This window comes from Pseudophryne corroboree, chromosome 1 (assembly GCF_028390025.1).
Source record: "Pseudophryne corroboree isolate aPseCor3 chromosome 1, aPseCor3.hap2, whole genome shotgun sequence".
Taxonomy (NCBI): Eukaryota; Metazoa; Chordata; class Amphibia; order Anura; family Myobatrachidae; genus Pseudophryne; species Pseudophryne corroboree.
In genome coordinates this window covers 26,670,353-26,696,292 of record NC_086444.1, presented here as the reverse complement: position 1 = coordinate 26,696,292, position 25,940 = coordinate 26,670,353, and the positions used below count along the sequence as shown (strand labels likewise).

Below are 25,940 nucleotides of genomic sequence, written 5' to 3'. Positions count from 1 at the left end.
AACATCACTCTGAAGGATGAATTGCCCATCATCTTCACTGTATTCCTAGACTGTAAATTCAGTAAATGGCTGTTGAATAAGCGAAATAAGAACTTGAAATTGTTATCACCCCAACGTCGCACCTCTGTGAACCTCCATCTGTGTGAAATTCGTACATTTCTCAACAGCACTTTCTCCGTCAAACTTTGGAGAGCATTCCCTTTATCTGACACTAAAAAAAAAAAAAAGATAGTACTAAAATGACAAGTCCTCTGTTTCTGAAAATCTGGATATACTTTTTAATATCCTGATAATTAAAGCTTCTTTTTCATAACTTTCTTTTTTTCTGGAAGCCCTCACCTCTGGAAGAAGCCCCCCTGGAGCCCGACCACCACCTCTAAAAGCTCTCCCCACAGGAAGACCCTTAACACACACACTGGAAGCTCCTGCACCCACCCTGAGAGCTCTCCCTGCTGGAAGACCACTTAGCTTGAAGCCTTCCTCACTGATACCCATCCCCCTGGGTTTTGTACCTCCTAGAAGCCATCATTACTGGAAGTCCTATCCCTTGGAAGCCGTCTTTACTGGAAACGTTTCTCTCTAGAACATACCCCCACTGAAGTCCTCCCCATTGGAAGCCCATTCTACAGTATGCTCTTGGAAAACTCTCCCTGCTGAAAGTCCTCCTCTTGGTAATCTCTCTTTTCTTAAAGCCTTCCCATACCTTTGAACACCCTCATTGCTTTAAGGTCTACTCCGTTTAATCCATTCCCTCTGAAAGCCCTCCTCTGTAGAAGCACTCTGTGCTGAAAATCCTGTTAACTTGGAGAATTTACCACTGGAAGCCCTCTCCACTGGAAGCTGTCCCCATTGGGAGCCAACGCCACTAGAAGCTAGTGCCACAGGAAACCTTCCTCACCAGAGACCCTCCCCTCTGGAAGCTTTCCCTATGTGACAGTAACTTCACTGGAAGCTATGCTTATTGTAAGCCCTCCCTGCTGGAAGCTATCTCAACTGGAAGTTATCATCACTGGAAGGTATCCCCACTGGAAGCCCTCCTGGATGGAAGCTATATTCAGTGGAAGCCCTCTTGGCTGAAAGCTATCCCACACTGGAAGAACTCCCCATTAGAAGTTATCACCATTCCTCACCCTCCCCTCTACCCACTGAAAGCCATCTTCATGAAATCCCTCCTTACTGCAAACCCTATACACTGGAAGGGGTGGTGTTCAATTTTTCCCGGCGGTCGGGCTCCCAGCGACCAGCATACCGGCGCCGGAATCCCGACCGCCGGCATACCAACAGTTCTTCTCCCTCTTGGGGGTCCACGACCGCACTGGAGGGAGAATAGATAGCGTAGCCCTCCCCACTAGAAGCTACTGTACTGTGATCATTTGCAGTTTCTTATTACTTACTACCTATGTGTTTAGTTAATAATAACTGCTGCCACAACAGAGTAGATTAGGTGTCGCTCTCTTGAGTTGAGAGAATGTTCAGTGAATGGACAAGATGTACAGACTGGGTTTATTAGGAAGAAGCTGCCTGCATTGTAAATACATGTATTTCTTCATTTTGGGATTTTGCAGACTTCTAAAAGCCGCGCTGGTCTTTGTGACGGCGATATAAGTGCAGATATAATGGGTATAATTATTCCTGAGAGCTGCTTAATGTCTAATGTACCTTCCATGTTCAAGTGTACAGATCACTAAGGAGGCAATGTGAGGCCGTGCATAAAGGCGGATGTAGCGGCCGTCGCTTCCATTACATCTCCTGCTTTCAGATTGTAGAGTTTAGCATTTCCTGCAGTCTTGTGTCTTCTATAAAGATGCAATCCTGCTTCCTGCGATAATCTATGTAAATGTCCGTGAGCACGTATACAATATTTGTACATAGTCAATGGGTGTGGTATATGTCGTCGACATTCATCCTGTCAATATTTCTACATGTCTACATGAGAATGCCGGCACGGCCATAATGTTGACATGATAATGATGTTGACATAGTCAGAATGTCTCCATGCACGCAATGTCGACATTGACCACATCAATATTCATCGTGTTGACACTGATGAGATGTCGGCATGATTAGAATGTTTACAAAATGTCCCAGGTGACCTAGGTGTGAAATACTTAGTACGGAGGTTCCATTGGTGTCTTCTGAGTTTAGTGGCTGATGATGACTTCCAGTGAATCAAATGATGCTTCTGGTGTAGAGTATCTTAATCCTTTACCCTTAGTGCCTAACTCTAACCTCCTCTCCCATAGCCTACTGTATCCCTAATCCTCCCTCTAGTGCCTAAACATAAGCTCCCCCTAGTGCCAAACCCTAACCTCCCCACCCTCAGCCTATGCCTCCCTCTAGTGCCTAAACCTAACCTCCCCACCTTCAGCCTAACCCTCCCTCTAGTGCGTTACCCTAATCACCCCTCCCTCAGCCTAACCCTCCCTCTAGTGCGTAACCCTAATCACCCCTCCCTCAGCCTAACCCTCCCTCTAGTGCCTAAACCTAACCTCCCCTCCCACAGCCTAACCATCCCTCTAGTGCTTAACTCTAATCACCCCTACTTCAGCCTAACCCTCCCTCTAGTGCCTAAACCTAACCTCTTCACCCTAAGCATAACCCTCCCTCTAGTGCGTAACTCTAATCATCCCTCCCTTAGCCTAACCCTCCCTCTAGTGCCTAAACCTAACCTCCCCAACCTCAGCCTAAGCCTCCCTCTAGTGCGTAACCCTAATCACCCCACCCTCAGCCTAACCCTCCCTCTTGTGCCTAAACCTAACCTCCCCTCCCACAGTCTAACCCTCCCTCTAGTGCGTAACCCTAATCACCGCTCCCTCAGCCTAACCCTCCCTCTTGTGCCTAAACCTAGCCTCCCCACCCTCAGCCTAACTCTCCCTCTAGTGCCTAAACCTAACCTCCCCACCCTCAGCCTAAGCCTCCCTCTAGTGCGTAACCCTAATCACCCCTCCCTCAGCCTAACCCTCCCTCTAGTGCCTAAACCTAACCTCCCCATCCTCAGCCTAACCATCCCTCTAGTGCCTAACCTTAATCACCCCTTCCTCAGCCTAACCCTCCCTCTCGTGCCTATCCCTAACCTCCTCTCCCTTAGTCTAACTCTCACTCTAGTGCCTAACCACCCCTTCTGTTACCTAACCCTAACTCTACCTCTAGTGCCTAACCCTAACCACCCTTCCCTCAGCCTAACTCTAACCCTGCCTCTAGTGCCTATCCCTAACCTCCTCTCCATTAGCCTAAGTCTCCCTCTAGTGTCTAACCCTAACCACCCCTTCTGTAGCCTAACCCAAACTACCTCTTCTGTAGCCTAACCCTAACTCTCCCTCTAGTGCCTAACCCTAATCACCGCTCCCTCAGCCTAACCCTCCCTCTAGTGCTTAACCATGACCTCCCCTTCCTCAGCCTAACCTTAACCCTCCTTCTAGTGCCTTACCCTAACCACCCCACCCTCAGCCTAACCCTAATCTCTAGTGCCTGACATTAACCACCCTTCCCTCAGTCTAACCCTAACTCTCCTTCTAGTGCCCAACCCTAATCTCTCAACCCACATCTTAAGCAAAACCATCCCTATAGTGCGTAACCCTATCCTCCTCTCCTGCAGCCTATGCCTAACCATCGCTATAGTGAGTATCCCTAACCATCCCTCCCGTAGCCTAACGCTAAACATCCCTCTCTAGTGCCAAACCTTAACCTTACCTCCTGTAGCCTAATTTTAACCCTCCCTCTAGTGTCTAACCCTAACCTCCTCTCCCAATGTCTAACCATCTCTCTAGTATGTAAACCTAACCTCCCCTCCCGCAGCCTAATCTTACCCCCCACAGTGCCTAACCCTATCCTCCCCTACCACAGCCTAAGCCTACATCCCCCAGTGCGTAACCCTAACCTCCCCTACCTCAGCCTAAGCCTACACCCCCAATGTGTTACCCTAATCTCCCCTACCACAGCCTAAGCCTACACCCCCCAGTGTGTAACCCTAACATCCCCTACCACAGCCTAAGCCTACACCCCCCCAGTGCGTAACCCTAACATCCCCTACTGCAGCCTAAGCCTACACCCCCCCACAGTGCCTAACCCTATCCTCCCCTACCACAGCCTAAGCCTACACCCCCCCCCCCAGTGCGTAACCCTAACCTCCCCTACCACAGCCTAAGCCTACACCCCCCAGTGTGTAACCCTAACCTCCCCTACCACAGCCGAAGCCTACACCCTCAGTGCGTAACCCTAATCTCCCCTACCACAGCCTAAGCCTACATGCCGTTTTCCCCGCAGTGTGTAACCCTAACCCTCAACTCCCACATGCCGGTCCATGCAGAATGTCTGATTTTCACATGTCGACATTTCAATTTAGCAGCCCTCAGCAGCCCTGCCCACATTTAATTGATGAGAGTTGGCCGTTGCTGGTTTGTTACATCTTTGCCTTTGTTACTAAATAAGCCCTTCTGTGTCTGTGATGCACTGCTGCTGGACTGACACATATAGTGCATCCAGAAAGTATTCATAGTGCTTCACTTTTTCCACATTTTGTTATGTTACAGCCTTATTCCAAAATTTACTAAATTAATTTTTGCCCTCCAAACTCTACACATAATACCCCATAATGACAACATGAACATTTTTTTTTAGATTATTGCTAATTTATTACAAATAAAAAACTAAGAAACCACATGTACATAAGTATTCACAGCCTTTGCCATGAAGCTCAAAATTGAGCTCAGCCGCGTCCTGTTTCCACTGATTCTTGAGATGTTCCTACAGCTTATTTCTAGTCCACCTGTGGTAAATTCAATTGATTGGACATTATTTGGAAAGGCACACACCTGTCTATATAAGGTCCCACACTTGACAGTGCATGTCTGAGCACAAACCTAGCATGAAGTCAAAGGAAATGTCTGTAGACCTCCGAGACAGGATTGTCTCGAGGCACAAATCTGGGGAAGGTTAAAGAAAAATATCTGCTGCTTTTGAAGGTCCCAATGAGCACAGTGATCTCCATCATCCATAAATGGAAGAAGTTCAGAACCACCGGCACTCTTCCTAGAGCTGGCCGTCCATCTAAACTGAGCAACCGGGGGAGAAGGGCCCTAGTCAGGGAGGTGACCAAGAACCCGATGGTCACTCTGTCAGAGCTACAGCATCCCTCTGTGGAGAGAGCAGAACCTTCCAGAAAGACAACCATCACTGCAGCAATCCACCAATCAGGCCTGTATGGTAGAGTGGACAGACGGAAGCCACTACTTGGTAAAAAAGCACATGGTAGCCCGCCCGGTGTTTGCCAAAATGCACCTGAAGGACTCTCAGACCATGAGAAACAAAATTCTCTGGTCTGATGAGACAAAGATTGAACTCTTTGGTGTGAATGTCAGGCGTCATGTTTGGAAGAAACTAGGCACCGCTCATCTCCAGGCCAATATCATCCCTACAGTGAAGCATGGTGGTGGCAGCATCATGCTGTGGGGATGTTTTTCAGTGGCAGGAACTGGGAGACTAGTCAGGATAGAGGGAGAGATGAATGCAGCAATGTACAGAGACATCCTGGATGAAAACCTGCTCCAGAGCGCTCTTGACCTCAGACTGGGGCGCTGGTTCAGCTTTCAGCAGGACAACGACCCTAAGCACAAAGCCAGTATATCAAAGGAGTGGCTTCAGGACAACTCTGTGAATGTCGTTGAGTGGCCCAGCCAGAGCCCAGACTTGAATCCGATTGAACATGTCTGGAGAGATCTGAAAATAGCTGTACACCGACGCTTCCCATCCAACCTGATGTTGCTTGAGATGTGCTGCAAAGAGGAATGGTCGAAACTGCCCATAGATAAATGTGCCAAGATTGTGGCATCATATTCAAAAAGAACTGAGGCTGTAATTGCTGCCAAAGGTGCATCAACAAAGTACTGACCAAAGGCTGTGCATACTGCAAAAATCTCAAAAACACTTTTCATGTTGTCATTATGGGGTATTGTGTGTAGAATTTGGAGGGAAAAAATTTATTTATTCTGGTTTGGAATAAGGCTGTAACATAACAAAATGTGGAAAAAGTGAAGCGCTGTGAATACTTTCCAGATGCATTGTAGCTCCCATCCTGCGTGCACAATATGACCTGACAGTTGTTATTAGTTACACATAGAATCAGTCTAAATTTATTTAAATTTTAATATAAGACTGTGAAGGAAGTCGCTGCCAGAACCAAATAAAAACGAGTAGAGTTTGGGAGACGTTGAGCCGTCCCTAGCACTAAGAGGAGCATTGGCACGAGCAGAGGTGTTAAATATACATGACAATCTGGCCCAGCTTCCCAGCGCACCCAAACAAACAGAACGCAGCCTGCTATCCCAGAATGCAACGGGCTGCGAGTTCCCGGGAAGAGAGACAGCAACATGAGGATGCCCTGCGGCTGGTTATTTGTTTTCTGCTGGCTTGTGGTGCTGACTAGGGGTGAGGTTATTGATCCTACGCCCAGATCTAGATGTAAACCGGCACAGTCAGGAGACCCACACACCCTACCGTTATAAGCCCATTTTGCTGTGCGCCAGAATAATGCGCTCATTCCCTGAAATATAGATTCAAATGATTCTTTCTACCACAAAACATCTCAGAACATTATATGTGACCAGATTGTATCGCAGCTAAATGCACTTATTATCATCTTGTACTGTAACGGCCCATCCAGAAAGATAGCAAATGATTATTCCAGGACCCAGACGTATATATATCTTCCAGAAGTAGGAAGTCATGTATATTAAAGTGCTACATGTTGGGGCATACAGGCAGAAGGGCCTATTTATTTTAGAATGAATAAATAGAATTTCATATTGGCGCTACAGTATTTGCGGCAATAAGTCATTCTTTGCTGCCCGAATGTATTAAAGATCCCATGCAGGGACAGGGGCTCCTGTAGGAAATTGCCCTTGCAATGTGTAAGGTGATTGCATAAGAGATCACTTTACTTTATGCTGCGGACAGCACGTGCGCTAATACCAGAGAGGGATTCTGAGTATCCCTCTCCTGGTCAAAATATGCAATATGTAGACCATAGCCAACAATGGCTAACGCCATCTTAAGACGGCATTAGCTAACGGGGCCAAGCTCCAGAATCTTGGTAAATCTCACAATATAACAGTCCCCATAGAAACCTATGAGGGCGCTATTGTCATTCTCCGATATAGGGGGTCATGCCGAGTTGATCGCTAGCTGCCGTTCTTCGCAGCGCATCGATCAGGCTTAAAATCGGCACTTCTGCGCATGCGTATGGTGCGCAGTGCGCACGTGCGACGTACATTCACAAAAGCCAATGTCATTTTACACAAGCTCTAGCGATGCTTTTCAGTCGCACTGCTGATCGTTCAGTGATTGACAGGAAGTGGGTGTTTCTGGGAGGTAACTGACCGTTTTCGGGAGTGTGTGTAAAAACGCAGGCGTGCCCGATAAAAAACGCAGGAGTGGCTGGGGAAATGGGCAGAGCCGGCCCTAAACAATATGGGGGGTAATTCCAAGTTGATCGCAGCAGGAAATTTTTTAGCAGCTGAGCAAAACCATGTGCACTGCAGGGGAGGCAGATATAACATGTGCAGAGAGAGAGAGATTTGGGTGGGTTATTTTGTTTCTGTGCAGGGTAAATACTGGCTGCTTTATTTTTACACTGCAATTTAGATTGCAGATTGAACTCACCACACCCAAATCTATCTCTCTCTGCACATGTTATATCTGCCTCCCCTGCAGTGCACATGGTTTTGCCCAACTGCTAAAAAATTTCCTGCTGCGATCAACTTGGAATCACCCCCATGATGCCCTAGGCAAGATTTTGGCTGGTTCTGCCTCTGACCTTGCACCTCTTTCCCAGCACCATCACCCATCACCCATGTTCCCCCTATATTTTAAATAGGAACAGTTCGCACATTTGACGCACAGCCCAAAAAGGGGCATCTTCTTGCTGGGAAGGGGCATGGCCACACAATAGTAACCCCAATTCCAATTACGCCACACAGTACTGTAACTTTATTCACATTTTATCTTGCGATAGTGTCCATAATTCATATTACATCCCACAGTAGTATCACTTTACCTTATAAACGTTACTCCTCACAGTAGAGCCCCTTATTCACATTACATCACACTGAATTGCTCCTTATTCACATTACACCACACCTTATTGCTCTTTATTCACATTAGATGACACAGTAGTGCCCTTTCTATATGCAACGCCACATAGTAGAGCACCTTATACACATAATGCCACACATTAGTAATGCATTTATACACAATTCCACACAGTAATGCACCTTACACATATGAGACACATTAATGTCCTTATAAACATAATGCACCTTACACATTATGATAACCTTTATTAATGCCCTTTTACACATAATGTCCCTTACACATATGCCGCACATTATAAATGCCCTTATACACATAATGACACACATAGTTCCCCCTACACATTTGCTGCACATTATTAGTGCCCCTATACACATAATGACACACATACAGTAGTACCCTGTTACACATATGCCGCATATTATTAATGCCCTTATACACATAATGACACACATAGTGGCCCTTTACACATATGTTGTACATTATTAATGCATTTTTATATGACACACATAATGCTCCTTACACATATTCCGAACACTACTGCACAACCAACCCACTCACATGCACACAGCACTCACACTGCTACTAACACTGTGACCTCTGCCTCTGCTTGGATACAGATGTGTCCTCATAAATCTTGCCTCAATGCTAACGTCGGGCACCTTTTTTTTTAATGAAAATGCATCTTATTTGCATTGCTATGTGGCTAGGATGCACAAGCAGCTTCTGCTGATTAAACTGATATGCAGCATGCCTATATACTGTGTGAGACTGTGGCTGTATCTGCATATGAAATGCTACATACAGAATATAGGCATGCCGCATATCATTTTACTCAGCAGAAGCTGATGATGCCCCTAGGCATATCAAATGCCCTAGGCAATTGCCTAGTTTGCCTATGCCTATGGCAGGCTCTGGAAACGGGGGAGTGACTGGCCGAACGCAGGACGTGTTTGTGACGTCAAAACAGGAACTAAACAGACTGAAGTGATCGCAAGCTAGGAGTAGGTCTGCAGCTACTCTGAAACTGCACAAATTTTTTTGTAGCAGCGCTGCGATCCTTTCGTTCGCACTTTTGCTAAGCTAAGATACACTCCCAGAGGGCGGCGGCTTAGCGTTTGCACTGCTGCTAAAAGCAGCTAGCGAGCGAACAACTCGGAATGAGGGCCATTATCTGCACGGAACCCCTGTAATATATCCAGGGGACACTTACATTCTTTACACACACACACACACACACACACACACGCGCGCGCGCGCTAAGTAAAGTGAAACTTGAGCGATAAAATATTAATACAATTTTACGTATTAATATGTAACTTCCCCCAAAATTTCTGCCTATACCTATAATTACAGCCTCTTAAATTAAACATATAGAAAATTACCCGGAACTTACGTAAACTTTATATGACACAGTGTAGTTGGATAGCTCATGATGGAAAAGCACAGCACTCTAGGGGGTATATTTACTAAAAAGTCTATTTGGGTCGCTTTTTGCCCGGTGTTTGGTCGATGTTTGGTCGATTTTGTATTTACAGGGTCTAGATTCCACTTTTTCTAACAGATGATTTTTGACATTGTTTAAAAAAAAAATGTAAAAAATAATCATCTGTAAATGTGGAATTTAGACCCTGAAATACAAAATCGACCAAACATCAACAAAACATCTACCAAAAATTGACCCAGAATGATTTTTAGTAAATATACCGCTAAATCCCACATTTACTAACAGGTTGGTTTTTGACATTTTTTAAAAAAAAATATGTAAAAAAAACATCTGGTAGTAAATGTGTGATTTAGACCCCGAAATACAAAATCGATCAAACATCGAGCAAAAATTGACCAACAGCGACCCATATCGGTTGGTGGGTGTGGGCAACATCCTATCTTAAATAGAACCCCCATCTTAGTAAATTTACCCTGATGTGACTCCGTCAAGGCGGCTGTCGTTACCCGTATGTAGTAACGGAGGTTATACCGCTCCTGCGGTCTCAGGCAGGTTACAGCCGTGACGCAGGGATTTATCAGCTCATGCGCAGCTAGGTGCGGGCAATTAGCTTCATTTTTAAACTAATTTTGTAAGAAGTAAAAAACAAGCACCGGCCGTTACCATCACCTGATCTGTCTGTCGTGCTGCGTACTCCGGGAACAATACATTCAGCGATACTTTGTGGAGTTGCTGCAACAAACAAGAGGTTCTTCTTCCCTGATGACCTGGAGGCAGGGTTGGACTGGCCCACAGGGGTACAAGGGAAACCACCGGTAGGCCCCACTGACTGAGTGCCCACTCCTTCCTCTAAGGATCAGGTTCCAGACTGTGCACTTTTATTATACATGGTAGATATGTTATTGCATTACACTGCACTAGACTATTGTGCATTTCAAGCCTCTGTGGAGGCTGGCCACACCCCCTTTCTAGGCTGGCCACACCCTTAAGTATGGGCCCCTGTCCCCCGGTGGGCCCTTCATGCCCCAGAACAACACTGCCTGGAGGCGACAGTCATTTATGATGGGCTCCCCCCCGGCAGTCACAAAGGCTGCTCCATCTGTAGTTACTATACGTCCTTTGCTTATGTGCAGAGAAGAATCATCTATTATGAAACCTGGGCTCCGGCCTCAGGGCCCCGGATTGCTGTAACTCGTTGTAATGTAAAGAAAATGTTGTCAGTCGTAGGGGTTGAAATCATTATATTGTCACTGGGGTGTTTGGGGTCGATGTATAAAAGCTTGGAGAAAGATAAAGTAGCAGCCAACCAACAAACTCCTGTCATTTTTTAAACACAACCTGTAACATGGCAGCTAGGAGCCGATTGGCTGCTACTTTATCTCTCTCCACTTTATCTCTGTCCAACGTTTATCTGTTGTACTCATGAGCTTACATGAGCGTACATAGGATAGACCGGGAACTGATAGCATTTATACTCTAAAGGGGGAGGTGTATTGAATCTTCAACATTGGTTGTCATAGCAACCTATCAGCGTCTACCTATTATTTATCAAGTGTAGTCTATCAAATGAGAGGTCGAAGTTTATTGGTTGCTATGGGCAACTTTCCACCTGGCCTATTCCACCTTAAGTGGTCCAAGGTGGAGTCCTGAGCTGCTATTCTCACACAATGGGTTGGGGGGGGTCCCTGCCGGTAACTCGTGATATTTTTTGTCTGTTCCCTGTCTTTCAGCTGATGCAGCAGCAGGCCGCCATTATGGCTTCCGTCGCACAGGGTGGATACCTGAATCCCATGGCCGCCTTCGCAGCCGCCCAGATGCAGCAAATGGCGGCTCTCAACATGAATGGTCTGGCGGCTGCTCCAATGACGCCAACATCAGGTAGGAGAAATACTGAGTCTCATCTATCCTATTGTTCTGAAAAATGTTCTATTTCCGCTCGTATTATGTCTGCTAGAGTTTGGATAAAGCTTTGCCTTTCAAAATAAAATTTACTGTCAACTACGAGGCCTTCACGTCAGGCTCGGAAAGGAACCATGCATTGAGCGTAGGAAAACAATGGAGTCTATGTATTAAGGTTCATATGGACAAAAGACTGTTGCATTTCCACTCTTTACGCCATATAGGTCTTCCTTGACGGCTTTGTGAGGCATCTTTTGGGCAGGGGGGAGGGTGGGGCATGCACGAGGGACCGGGGGGGGGGGCATGATGAGGTCTCTACAAGGAGCAACCATGGTAAAGAGATTACTTTAAGGAGGTTCAGTAGGCTAGAGTGACCCGGTGGACCTGGTGATGCCCTTTGGTTTGTTTCACAGATGTCACCTCCTACAAGTTGATTAAAGCTTAATGCCCAGATTTATCAAGCCTTGGAGAGTGATAAATTGCACCTGGTAAAGTACCAACCAATCAGCTCCTAACTGTCATTTTGCAAACACAGGCTGTAACATGGCAGTTAGGAGCTGATTGGTTGTTACTTTTTCACCGTGCAATTTCTCACCCTCCAAGGTCTGATAAATCGGTGCCTTTGTTTGAAAAATGACAGTTAGGAGCTGATTGGCTGCTACTCTCTCACCGTGCAATTTATCACTCTCCAAGGCTTGACAAATCTGGGCTTAAATCTGGTGTCTACGGGGTTACAGAGCATTTCAGTTAAATTGCGCCATGATGTAAGATAGACTCTGTGTACCTTTAAGACATATTGGGGGTCATTCCGACCTTATCGCTTGCTGCAGTTGTTTGCAGCGATCAGGGCGGAACTGCACATGCGCCGGCGCCGCAGTGTGTCGGCGCATGCCAGACGGCCAAAGGCCGTAGTTTCCTAGCGATCGCCTCTGCCTGATTGACAGGCAGAATGCGTGTTCAACCCGGCAAACTCTGCTGTGTAAACGGTAGCCGGGTCGCATCGAATGTACGGGCGGAGCTTGGAGATCATGTGATCTCCAAGTGCCGCCCCCGCCGCGTCATCAGCGACGTCACCAACCCGGCAATTTTCCGGGTTGGCAGATGCGGTGTGAAAGGGGCCTGACGCGGGTCGCAGCCGGGTAGCACCCGTGACAGGCTCCTGGCTGCCGCCCGCGAAATTTGGTTAAAAGAGGTATAAATGAAACAGGCTATGAATAGCGGGAATATTTGTTATCATAACAGAATTACTCTGGCTTCCTCCCCCTGTGCGGACTGTGCATCGTGTACCTGCGGCACCAGGAAACGCGCTCGTTAAAATGTATTTAGGTTGCATGTGCTGCAGCTCCCCATTAAAAGACGATTGCGCTAATGTTGTAAAGTGACATGTGTGTGGGCTGGGGTGACTGAGACCCTCCTTCCATGGCCCATTATAACCAAATCAGATGAGGAAACAAAACAAACACAAGAAAATGATCCTTTCAACGCGGAGCTCTATTAAGCGGGGTTAGAGAAAGTCGGCTGAACTCGCCTCCTGCCCCGGGCTCTGACCTTTGAAGTGGGTGTGGGACAGGCCCCCAGAGCCGGCTGTACTGCGTGTAATATTTAATGAACTGCTGGCAAGTAAGCCGACCCCATAATTCCCAATTAAATCCCTGGCCCCTGGGGGAAAGATGTTCTTGTTCATTTAACACCCCCTCCCCCCCTCTTCGCTCTTTCAGTGTCTTACAGACACGGCACTGTACAAATATCAGTAAGACATGGCAGACAGCGGTGACTGTATTCTCTGTCCTGTACATGAACACAATGCTGAAACAGCAACGCTTCGCACAAAGACAGTGGCAGAGGGAGAGCTTAGTAAGCAGAAAGGAGGATGCGAGGCAGGCCGGAAATCCTCACGCTTTCGTGTGATGTACAGCGCAGTCAGTGGCGCACACGTGGAGCTGTCACATCAAGGTGGCGGTGTCAGCTCCAATAATAAAAAGGAAATCTGCCAACGCAAGTGATGGGGAAATCTTCACTTCTACTGTAGGTTTTTTTTTTTCCTTTTTTTTATTATTATAATTTTTACTGCTGATTGTGAAAGTACAGACACCTGGGTGTTCATTTTGCCCTTTTGTGCAGCGGCTGTCATTAGACTTCCAGAGATTCCCTGGCTCCCAGAACTTCCAGTATATCCATGCATGGGGGGGGGGTAGACAGCATGACAGCAACTGAGGTGAATAGAGAACAATATGAGCATAATTAGTACTCAATTAACATTGGGTAAATGGAGGCCTCGGGGGGTAAAATGATTTGCCTGCAGCAGTCTGCATTCTTTCCAGAGCTGCAATTCACAATACAATTCACAATATAACTTAACCCCTGATGTTCTGGTAGAGCCAGAATTAGCGCAGAGCTTGAACACGTGGGCGTTAGGGACAGGGTTAGGAAAAGGCAAAGGGTTCTATGTACTAAGCCTTGGAGACAGATAAAGTGGAAAGAGATAAAGTACCAACCAATCATCTCTTAACTGCCGTGTCACAGGCTGTGTTTGAAAAATGACAGGAGCTGGTTGGTTGGTGCTTCATCTCTCTCCAAGGATTAGTACATAGACCCCATAATCTTATGTGAAAACCATATTGCCGACATTCTGACCATGTTGACACTTCATCAACGCTCTGCGAAATACAGTATGTGTGCGCTACATAAATAACTACTACTACTAATAATAATAATAATAATTAGATGAACTCTCCTGTGCAATGTCTAAGGACACCAAGAAAACATGGTTTGCCAGGATTATTTCAGGGATTGGTTGAAATACTGTATATTGCTGCATACAATACACATTTTCTGACTGGTCCAGTCATGAATGGTTGGGAGATATTGATGATGCCACTTGATGTTTGTCATCGCTAGGTGGGAGCACACCGCCAGGGATCACCGCACCAGCCGTGCCTAACATTCCATCTCCACTTGGGGTGAATGGCTTCACCGGTCTCCCACCGCAGGCTAATGGACAGCCCACTGCAGAAGCTGTGTTCGCGAATGGGATCCATCCCTACCCAGGTATGGATCTGACCTCCATTCTTATAGACTTATGGTCTCTCTAAATATGTGGGGGTAGATTTAATAAACCTTCCAAAAAGCAAAAGTGGAAGTGTTTCCCATAGCAATCAATGAGATTCTAGCTATCATCTATCTTGTACATTATAGGAAATGAAAGCTTAAACAGATTGGTTGCTATGAACACCTCAAATTTAGCTTCTTAGAGGTTTTACTAAATACTCCCTATTCTTGCTACCAAGGACCGTACTGTTCATGAACTTGAGTTATGTCTATTTTTTTAAACAAAAAGCTCCTTGAGGATTGTGTGCCAGATTTTTTAAATCTTTTTGCATGAACAGTATGTCCCATGAAATAAAAACAGAAAATTTTATATCCAGTTACTGTAGCTGATGGAAAACTTCAAATAATAGGATATTTATGGGTTTGGTGTCATATTGTGACATACGTACTGCAACATACTGTAAGCTACTTTTATCCAATAGTCTTTATTACATCAAAAAGGCAATATTACAGACACAAAGTTATTTTAAAATTTATATGGAACAGGGGTTATTCAATTAAGAAGTCTAATGACAAAAAAATCTGTTTCCCTGAGAAAGTGTTTGATAAAGCTCGCTACCAGGTATCTAATTGAGCCGTCCATTCCCATTGTAGTCCTTTGCCGGCCCTACTGCGTGACATCATTGTTCTTAATGGTTCACGCTACTCTGATTTACAACAGGGGATGTGAGAGGACAGGGGTAGAGGGGTAAAATGATAGGAGTAAAATAATTAGCACACTAGCCGCTAACCAAAAGATAAAAGGAGCAAATTATTTTTGCACTGTGTGTCTACTGCTATAAAATGAATACCTTGACCTCTTCCTAACTACAGAAAGTTGTGCGATTCAGCAAATCCACCTATGTCCAACATTTCTATAGCTTAAAAAAAACATGTCATGCGCACCAGTGCTCAACATGTTACACAAAAGGAATGAACACATTGTCTTACACATTGTAAAACGTGCTGCCAACATTCAGTAAATGCAATAGTCTCTATTCTCAGGAGATAACTGTGGAATTATAACTAGATGTGTGGTGCATTGTGCACAAGGAAAACACAACAGTAGAACCGCGCCTTTCATTACATGTAAAGTAATACTCTCTTCTACAAAGGTGCTACTCAGTACTTTAGCCCTATGTATGGCTTATATGAGTCATGACAGTGAAGGGACATTGGAAGTTGGAACTCTTCTTATTGCGTGTAAGAGTTTCTGTGTTCATGAAGCTATTTATTGCATTACTCTAATGTGCTCCCTGCTGCGTGCATCATGAGGACACAAAATACAGACTATAAAAATATAAAATGACTCAGTGATGGCTAGTTCTGAGCTGGTTCAGAATCCAAGTGCTTTTGCAGAATAGGCAAGGCTTTCTACCCATCAAACCAAAAAGGAGTATCCCTAAATCCGCTCCCCCTCAGAAATTATATTCCACACAAAAAATAAATCTAATTTCTGGGCACCAGCTTCGGTCTCCAAATATGCGATTTATCTACGATCACCAGGGAATAAGGGCCATATTTTATGCAGTGTTACTGAGTGCATCCCCTGCACTGTACAGTAATATTTTACGGCTGCATTCCCAGTGGTGAGGATTTAACAAGTATTCCTACAGAGTTGCATTCAAAGTAACTAAATTACAATTAGACATCTGTAATCTAATCCATTAGCATTTGGAATCATTATTCTTTTCCATTTGTAACAATCAACCATATTCCATAAACCACAAGCTAGAAGGGTAGGCAGAGAAAAACCTCATTTACCATCTTTAACTCAGAATATTAGAGATTTTAATGAGGGAATTTTCCCAAATTCGCTCTTGTGCAGTAATAAATGGAGATGATTAAGCCAGGTCTTGGCAGCTATAATAAAATCATTTGTGCTTTGAGTTGAGATAGTTATCAAAATAAAATATCCATCAATGTTATCCCCAGCGCCCGAGCGTCACCAGGCAGAGGCTTCTCTATCAGAGCAGGACTGGGAATGTAATATATGCTTGGTAAGTTGTGTACAAGATGCAGGCATTCATAAACAGGCTTGATCATTTACCAAGAACACATCGGTAGGTGCTACAGCCTACGTTTCCTGTATTTAAACCAAAGTCTGAAGAACAAGATGGCAGCCTTTGTACAGGTCGTATGCTTACCCCTGCCAAAAGGGGGTAGTTGGGCATTGCTTGCTATCTTAGGCGTATGCTCGGAATGCGATTATGAGACCGGCAGTCACAATACCGACGCTGCAATCCCGAACCCTGATATCCCGCCAGTTGGCATGGCCACCAACAAGGACTATTCCCACTCGTGGGTATCCATTGCGCTTGCCCCCCTCCTCCCCTGTCCGCCATCTAACACCCGGGATCCCGGTGGAACTCGTATGCTCCTAGGGCAAACATTATATCTCTTATCTTATTTGGCATGAGATTATTGGAATATAGTGAAGATGGGCTGATAGTGGGTTGAAGCTTGCTATCCCTCTCACCCAATATTTCAGAGGCACCAGTCAATGTTCTGGGTCGCGGGGTGCAGTGTGGCTGCCATCTACAGGTAATACGCGCAGTGCCAGGAGGGAAATAACACCCTTTTCGGTTGCTTTACCTCCTCCCACCCCAAAGCCCTTGACTGCCTGCCTCCAGGGCACCCATCTCCCGCCCCTACAGTGTGTGGCTACTTACTATGGGCTGGCCCCTCCTCTGGGACCAACACTGCGCCCTTCTCTCCTCCCACTTTATATGTTCCTCAGCTCTTCCCCCTCAGCTCCCCTATGTACTCCCACCCCGTTCTCTCGCGGCACCCCCTGACCTCCCCCCATTCTCAACCGGGTTCAGCTGAAAATGTACCCTGTATAGTCTCATTACTTCCCATGCACCGCCCCAGCCAGGGTGTGAGCTATTAGTGGATCCTGTCTCTTCATCTTCTACATAAAGTCACTCACAGGTTACAGTTATGTTTTTTGGGGCATATTTATTCTACACATTTTGTGGGAAATCACCTGAAAAATTGTCTAATAGAATATGGCCGCCGCCTGCATTGAGGAATCATTTTACTCCACAGCCTTCAGTTGGATAATATACACAAGTATGCCGTATTAATCATGAAACTAACGGATTGTCAGATTTAGGTTAAACTTCTTTTCACGCGTTTTCTTCTTTTAAACATAGAATGCATCATTTTTCATTATGAAAAATCAATCTCCTAATATACTTATCTGCTTCTAGGGGGCTCTGTAACCTCTACTGACCTCTTGTGGCATTAGCGAGGTGCTACACCTGAGAACGCAGGACAGAAATTCAGAAATACAGGGGTATAAAAAGCGAAAACCCAGGGACAATTGGGCTTCGTTTTATACGTCAAGGGTGTACGCCCACTAATAACATCTGCAGAGTTTTGCCAATCCTCTTTGCCAAGGATCGCAGTGGCATGTTTGATGCTGCAATCCTTGCGGGAAATGTTTAAAATATTTTTCAATCCATCATAAAACAGTATTGATACAATAAATGGTAAGAAGGGAGAAGTGTCAAGTCTTGGGGAGAGACAGAGGGGAGAGTTGGCGCTTCTGTAATTTCTGTGCAAGATAAATGATGGTTGCTTGGCCAACTACTTCACTTTGAGGGTCTATTCATGAAACAGTGAAAAGTATGGAGAAGTGAGCCAATGGAGAAGTTGCCCTTGGCAACCAATCAGCATTGAAGTAACATTTATAATTTGCATACTATACAATTTTATGGAGCAGCTGATTGGTTGCCATGGGCAACTTCTCCACAGGCTCACTTCTCCACTCTTTTCACTGCTTCGTGAATAGACCTCTTTATCTCGCTCCTTGAAACCTCTCCCCTTTGTATTACCACGGTGCGTGACAATAAAAATCAGTCATCACCGCACATTGAAAAATAGCCCCTCCTTGGCAAGAACTGTTGGGCAACAAGTGTCTGTGAATTTCAGGCCTGGCACATACGCCTCCCATAATTTCCAAACATTGTACAATTATCTTAGAGACTAACGAGAAACAATCTTATTTTTCATATTCTTTAACGTACCAAGGATTCCGGCAGACTACTGTGACTTTCATTTCTCAATTGTGCACGCCATTTTCTTAATAAGCCCTCTAAGATCCTGAAGTTGTGTACATAGTACCTGCTGAAAAGATAGAGATGAAAGATGTACTGGTTTACAAATGACAAACTAAGGCTAAGTACATGTGAAGGTGACACAAGGACGGGTCTACGGCTCATGTAGCTCCTCACGGTGAATGATTCTGAAGAAGAGCCCGTAGCTCCGAACGCAGTTGAATGAGAGCATTAAATCTGGGACCTTTCACCATTTGCAACCCAATCAGCACATTTTTTTGGTTATTGTTGTGTGTGAATGCCTAATTAATTACCATAGTAAACGCCTGATTCTTTAATCACGCCATCAGCTGTCCTAATCCATCTTAATAATAAGGACTGCGTAGCACGGTACCCATGAATTTTAATCTACATAAATTTTGCAAAGCTCTTTTGCAAGCTTGTTGCATGAAATGATATGATAGCGGATTTAGATTAAGTCCGCACAGAAGGACTTAGATTGGAATGGAGAAGGCAAACGGCGCCTCAGCCCCCATTTTATTGCCGGCACGACGACCTTGCCTAGGCTCCGAGCTTGCGAAAGTCAACGTCTAACAATGCAGATGCATCCTGCTAATATACACATTTATTTGACCTATAAACAGAGACATTGCATAAAATTCTGCGTAAAACCGTTGGCACGTCTATGTTCTTCCACACGTTTCTCGTTCAGGTTAAAATATATAGCTTGTTAAAGTGAATGTCACGCAGGGATATATTACATTCAGAGGAATTGGGGGCTAGGTTGACCTACATCACGTCCTTGAGGCTCGTGGAGTTGGTCAGGGACTTCACTTGGATTTCTTGATTTGTCTTCTCGGTCCGCTTCAGCATTGGTGCTACATGTTCCTTGGAGAAATTAGGGAAATGTGTGTTTTTCAGAGTATGCAAATTAGATCCTGCATTTCCAGAGCTATTAAGACACTGCTGCTAATGTATGACAGTCGTATCTCTTTAAAGTGCAAATGGGACATTGCTGGACCAACAGAAACCATCGCCCCCAATTTCTTTACTGGAGAATAATATGAGACGTTACCCCAATATCCCCAATGTTATATTCTGGTGCAACCTGATTCCTATTCACTTTCTTCTTTTGGGAACAACGACGCAGCCTGTTCCGTAACCATGGTGAACGTTATAATACAGTTGTTAAGGGAGATGACAAAACACACAAAATGCAGCTGACACAAACAAACAGTAAGGGGGCCACCCAAGAAGAAAGAATGTCCCGTAAGAGGCAAGAGAGCCCCAAATGGGTGAGGCAGGTAAAAGGCAGTGGAGACACACCAGAGGCAATGAGGACACACAAACACTAGGTGGCGCACAAGAGACAATGAGGTCTCACAATTGGCAGAGCACCCATAAAACGCGTAGGAATAGTCATTAGTAAAAAGACACACAAAATGAAAGAGCGCACACAAAAAAAAATAATGAGGCACCGTAAGGACCTATGATGAGAGTGAGCCATATTATACTGTATATAAGTCCTGCTGAGTGTCTCCACATTGATATTGCATGGTATTTATATTGTTTTCAGGCAGTGTAAATTCCAGTGGTGCCTTCCACTTTTCTGTCTATCTCCGTTTATTGTTATTTCTGTGAATTATGTAACTATGGTGGTCATTCTGAGTTGATCACTAGCTGCATTCGTTCGCTGTGCAGCGATGAGGAAAAAAACGGCACTTCTGCACATGCGTATGCGGCGCAATGCGTACGCGCGACGCACTATTACAACGAACGGTGTAGTTTCACACAAGGTCTAGCAAAGCTTTTCAGTCGCACTGGTGGCGCAGAGTGATTGACATGAAGAGGGCATTTCTGGGTGTCAACTGACCGTTTTCAGGGAGTGTTCGAAAAAACGCAGGCGTGCCAGGAAAAATGCAGGCGTGGCTGGGCGAACGCAGGGCGTGTTTGTGACGTCAAAACAGGAACTGAACAGTCTGAAGTCATCGCAAACGCTGAGTAGGTTTTGAGCTTCTCTAAAACTGCACAAAAAACATTGTAGCCGCTCTGCGATCCTTTCATTCGGACTTCTGGTAAGCTAAAATACACTCCCAGTGGGAGGCGGCATAGCGTTTGCACGGCTGCTAAAAACTGCTAGCGAGCGATCAACTCGGAATGACCACCTATGCTCTTTGGAGAAAGTATAATTTCTGCATAACATCAAAATTCTGCATAACATATAAAATTCTGTATTCTCTCCGAGCAAATAGCATCTGTAACCAATGGTTTCAATCACGTCACATCCAATGCGAAGGCTCTGATCATTGTGTGGATACTGCATTTCCTGTTTTAAATATATTTTGTTTCACAGATAAGGTTTTTTTTCATTAAGTGGAGTCTCTCTATGTAATCACTGTGACTGACCAGGCAATTAATGCAATGAATTGTTTTCTGAAGAATGTTGTCAATACTGTATGTTAGCATTGTTTCAGCCTGTTCCTAATATACATGAATAACAGAATTACTTTGAACACTTTGCAAATAAAATGTATCACTTGTGTCTGCGTTTGTGGTATAAGGAAATGTCTGTCTTCAGGAAGCGGTGTTACAGCCCTGACCACTATACACAATCACACACTAATGAAGCATGATTTCATTTATATTATTAGTAATAATATTGTTATTATTTTGCGTCAATTAAGAGTTATTTTCTCCGTGGGATCACTGATGCTTTAAAGTGGAACTAAACGCAAAAAATTTAACTACATTTAATTTTAATATATTTCATGTTTTTAATCTCCATGTAAGAGGTTTGTGTTCCTTTACCAGAGTCCCTCTTTTTTGGACCTAAATCCCAATGTCTTTTTTTTCTTCCTTCCTCTTTAGGGTCTGATATATAAGTCTTTATGGATAAACACCTCCACTGGCTTCCAAAAGTGTCTGCTTGGCTCCTACATTTGTAATAGCATATGTCCTATATATATTATATATTACTATTGTGTATTGGTGCATTGCAGTGTTTCTGGTGGTGTTTAGTAAGCTGTGTCGTATGGTTATTCGTGTCTGAGAGTCTGTGGAGGTGTGTGCGTGACCACAAGAAAAAGTCCATCTCTTTATAACAAATTCGTAGGGCCCATTTGGTGTTGGGAGATAGAGCAGGTTGTTCATACATGTGAAAGTGATGCCAAGATGTAAACATAAGTGTAGGGTCACTGCCGTCACGGGTGTGGTTGACTGCCAGCTGCCATAATGATGAGTGAGCAGTACAGTGCTGTACATACTGTACAGTACTGAGAGTGTAGTTTAGCAGGTTAATCTACTGTAGCCATATAGATGTTCTAATGATTGGCTACATGTTCTAGCTCTGTGAATGTTCTAATGCTCTGATTAGCTACAGGTCTTCTAGCTCTTTGAATTTTCTAATGCTCTGATTAGCTACAGGTCTTCTAGCTCTGAATTTTCTATTAGCTACAGGTCTTTTAGCTCTGTGAATTCTCTAGTGCTCTGATTAGCTACAGGACTTTTAGCTCTGTGAATTCTCTAGTGCTCTGACTAGCTACAGGTCTTCTAGCTCTGTGAATTTTCTAATGCTCTGATTAGCTACAGGTCTTCTAGCTCTGTGAATTTTCTGTTGCTCTTAATGGCTACATGCCATCTGTTTTTTTTTTAAATTGTAATGCTCCGATTGGCTATAGGTTGGTGTGATGATTCTGTGAATGTCCTAATGATCTAATTTGGTAGGTTAGTAAAGTACTTTGAATGTTTTAATGTTCTGATTTGTTTAGACCTGTAAATGTTCCAATAATCTTAATGGCTATAGGCCAATTTAGCCCTGTTAATATTCTAGGGCTCTGATTGACTACAGGTGGCTCTAGCTCTGTCAACATTCTAATGCTCTGATTGGCTACAGGTGGGACGTTCTAGTGATCTGATTGGTTACCGGTTGGTTTTACCCATGAGTTTTCTAATACTCTGGCAGTGTGTAGGAAAAGTATTTTGTGCTTTAAATGCATAATAGTTGTCTGCACCCTAGTGAGACACATACCTGGAGGAATGGTTATTGGAATAGTACATTGCAATTATAAAGGGATTTGTGCGCTCACTATATACACAATAGAGCTCCATTTGACCTTTGGGAGGTCTTATAGCTGTCCCCAGCTGACAAAGGCTGAGGTTTTACAGCTGGTGGAAGTCAGTGTGTTTTATTACTCTTTTTCCAAGTTTGAGTCTCTACCTCTTACAAATATTTTCATTTTTTGTGCTTAGTTTCACTTTAAGGGAAACAGTATATTTGTCCTTTATGCACCAGAGTTATATACTAGTGCTCTAGCTGCAGCACAAAGCCCAGGCCGCAGCTCAACACACACCGGCCAGCAGATATTGTGTATCTCACACATGGATATTATGTGTCTGTGAAGCATGTGCTGTACTATATCCTCTATGTATGTTCCTCAGGGCGTGTGGCCGGTCACTAATTCACTGTACCTGTCTGATTCCACAGCTCAGAGTCCTACAGCGGCAGACCCCTTACAGCAAGCCTACGCTGGAGTACAGCAATACGCAGGTCGTTAGTATTAACACTTTCTACTAATAAATCTTCCCGTGGTGCTTAACGTTACAGCGCAGCTTTGTATGTTGAATGCACGGTGTGTCCCCTAGGGGTGGGGTCCCCATACACCCACTAGCACAGGATAACAGACGTGTGACGATAGAGTAATCTGTGATGTTATAGAGAGTGGATGGGGACTCCTGGACAAAGTCAGATACTTATGTGCTCTTGCGTTTATTAGTGATTTGTACCACTTGAACATAGAGTTTTCCAATAACCTTCTTCCCTCTCACCCCCATGTCACTAAACCCCCTTCCCCGTACCAAACCCCCTTTCACGGTAACTCTCGTTATTCTTTGTTCACCAATCTTATGAAACTCTTGTCTAATAGGACATTGGTAAAAGTACTATAGGATTAGAGCTGTATATATATATATATATATATATATATACATATATAGCATAGGTGTAAGGCGGCACTCAAACAGACTCCTCGTTGCAAGTGATTAGGTCATTTATTGGACCAATGCGGCCGACATGTTTCGGGGCAGAACCCCCGTCCTCAGGGCCAAACAGCTCACTTGCAACAAGGAGTCTGTTTGAGTGCCGCCTTACACCTATGCTATATACAGTGACCTAGAGTCACCAGGAGGGCACCGAAGCATTTAACTTTCAAGGTGCACAGGAGTGCCAGGCTTTCTACATTTTCCTTATATATACACATATATATATATATATATTTACAGAGCCCCAATCCTATAGTACTTTTCCCAATTCAGGTTTTATATATATATATATATATATATATATAACCTCAACACAAACCAGGAAAATTCACCCTACAATGTACCACCGCATTGCAAATACATTGCTTTTATTTTGCGTTCTGCCCCTCCTGTACCTGATTATGTTTCTGCACTGTGATATTGCACCCCTCCAAATGCTCTGCGCCCTTGGCATCCCACCCTGCTGCCCTCCAGGCATGATCCAATGAAAAACCGGGACCTCCCAATTTGTTAATACATGGATCAGCACACTGTACCCATTATGTAATAAATGACCATTAATTATCTAGGTTATGTAATAAATGACCATTTATACTCTGCATTTACCAAACCACAAGTCAGCATTATTGCAGTGATGAATCTTGTCTTGTGATCTGCAAAGTTCCTGAAATTCAGGGAAATGTAAGACACGGACCCTTCAGACTTGGATTCTGAAGTGGGCAAGACTTAACTTATCCGATGGCATTACACAGTTTTATATCAGTCCTGTGATAGTGAATCTCGTTGCCAAAACACGCCACTCACCCCTTTCAGATTGCCTTCTGTAAGTGTTCATCACAGTTTATTGAATAACGGGTCCTTAGTGCAGGTGTAATGCAAACCAAGTCACAAGATAAAGTGCAATGGTCTTATCTTACACTCCGAGCCAATGGTGTCATTTTACTCACTGATAGCAATCGTGAGTCATATGTCGGTAAAGACACTTTAATAATGACGCCTGGAAGCCGTTACAAATGGTTTGTTGGGAAATATAAGACTTATTACCCAGTACGTCCATATGTTCAGCATCCAGTGGGAATCAGGAGAAAATCTGACCTCTACCCCATCCTCAGTGTAATGACATCAGCCCCGTGCGTCACAGACATTTCTCCTCCACTTGTTTCACATAACTGTATTTTATTTTTTCAGGCTAAAGGGGCAATTCAGTATAATCTATAGCAGAGACCACGCACTGCGCAATAACACATTCTCCCTGAGGTCATCTGTTGCGTCTTATTGAGTTACCCTATACAGATGCTCCACACCTGTCTGACCTTACAGTAACAGGACGCTTTATCTCCCAAATAATATACCCTGGCGGCCAGAATGGGCAGCGCCCTATGTACAGTACCCATTCTGACAATATACAGTGCAAGAGACAATCTCTGAATATACAGTGCAATACACAATCAGTATGAGAGTAACAACTTAGTAATAAACATAATACAATTCATTTAGAATGTTAAAAGTATTTAATTCAGTTTGAACCAAATATTAATCGCGCATATTTGAGAATTATAATTTCTGTACGGATAACGCAGAAAATGGCGAGCTAGCACTCATAATAAAGCCCCAAACCACTATGCTTTCTTGTTGGATTCCCAACAAGTGGCGCTAGGAGCTGACATTCTCTGACTCACTCATTACAGCTACTAGACATGCATGCGCAACTTACTGTTCCAGAAAACTCCCTCTGCTGATACTTTGGGCGACTTTCTGCGGAATTGTTGTTCATCAAATGTAAAAACATCCGATGCTCCGCCTGTTATTGCAACGCCCTCCTAATTCATTCCCAAATTTCCATTTAGTTCCATGTGTCACATTGCTCCATTTACACGGGTATTTGTCTATCATTTCCCATATGGTGAGGACTTCTACATGTAAGTACTGCAATGCTTATATCTCATACGTCCCGTGTCCATGGACAAATCTGGATCTAGTGCAGGCTTATTGAGAGTCCGCAGTCATCCACTAAATTGAGAATGTGCGTTTCCTCCTATAGCAGCTCATTTAAATATCTTGTGGGGTCTGATCTTTGCATTTGGCGCAGTGGGAGGCCTATTGTGGAGGGTCAACGGGGAAGTCCACGGGCGTATTAAGGGCCACGTGCAATGAAATAAGTGAATACAAAGTTCATTGGTAATGTGAGCTTAGTCCTGATTGGACAGCGCAGCTGCTCCACTCTATTTTAGTTAGCAGGGCCTAAGAAGGGGCCTGGGGCAGAAAATGATCAGGGGCCTGTTTAGAGAAGCAGAAGAGGGTTGACTAGTGATGTGTGGGTG

General features: G+C 44.4%; 1 protein-coding gene across 12 annotated transcripts in view; it reads left to right on the top strand.

Moving 5' to 3' along the window:
- CELF4 (CUGBP Elav-like family member 4) overlaps positions 1 to 25,940 on the top strand; it is a 1,208,497-nt gene that overhangs the window by 1,078,776 nt on the left and 103,781 nt on the right. For 8 of the 12 annotated variants that reach the window (XR_010243565.1, XM_063958143.1, XM_063958153.1 and 5 more), the window contains exons 7-9: positions 11,263 to 11,410; positions 14,330 to 14,479; positions 23,066 to 23,131. Coding sequence is in view for 11 of the 12 variants with exons in the window: in XM_063958143.1 (XP_063814213.1) it covers positions 11,263 to 11,410; positions 14,330 to 14,479; positions 23,066 to 23,131 (364 nt within the window). In the remaining variant the exon portion in view is untranslated. The remainder of the gene's footprint in view (positions 1 to 11,262; positions 11,411 to 14,329; positions 14,480 to 23,065; positions 23,132 to 25,940) is intronic. The other 4 variants (XM_063958088.1, XM_063958099.1, XM_063958116.1 and 1 more) reach the window with 1 other exon arrangement.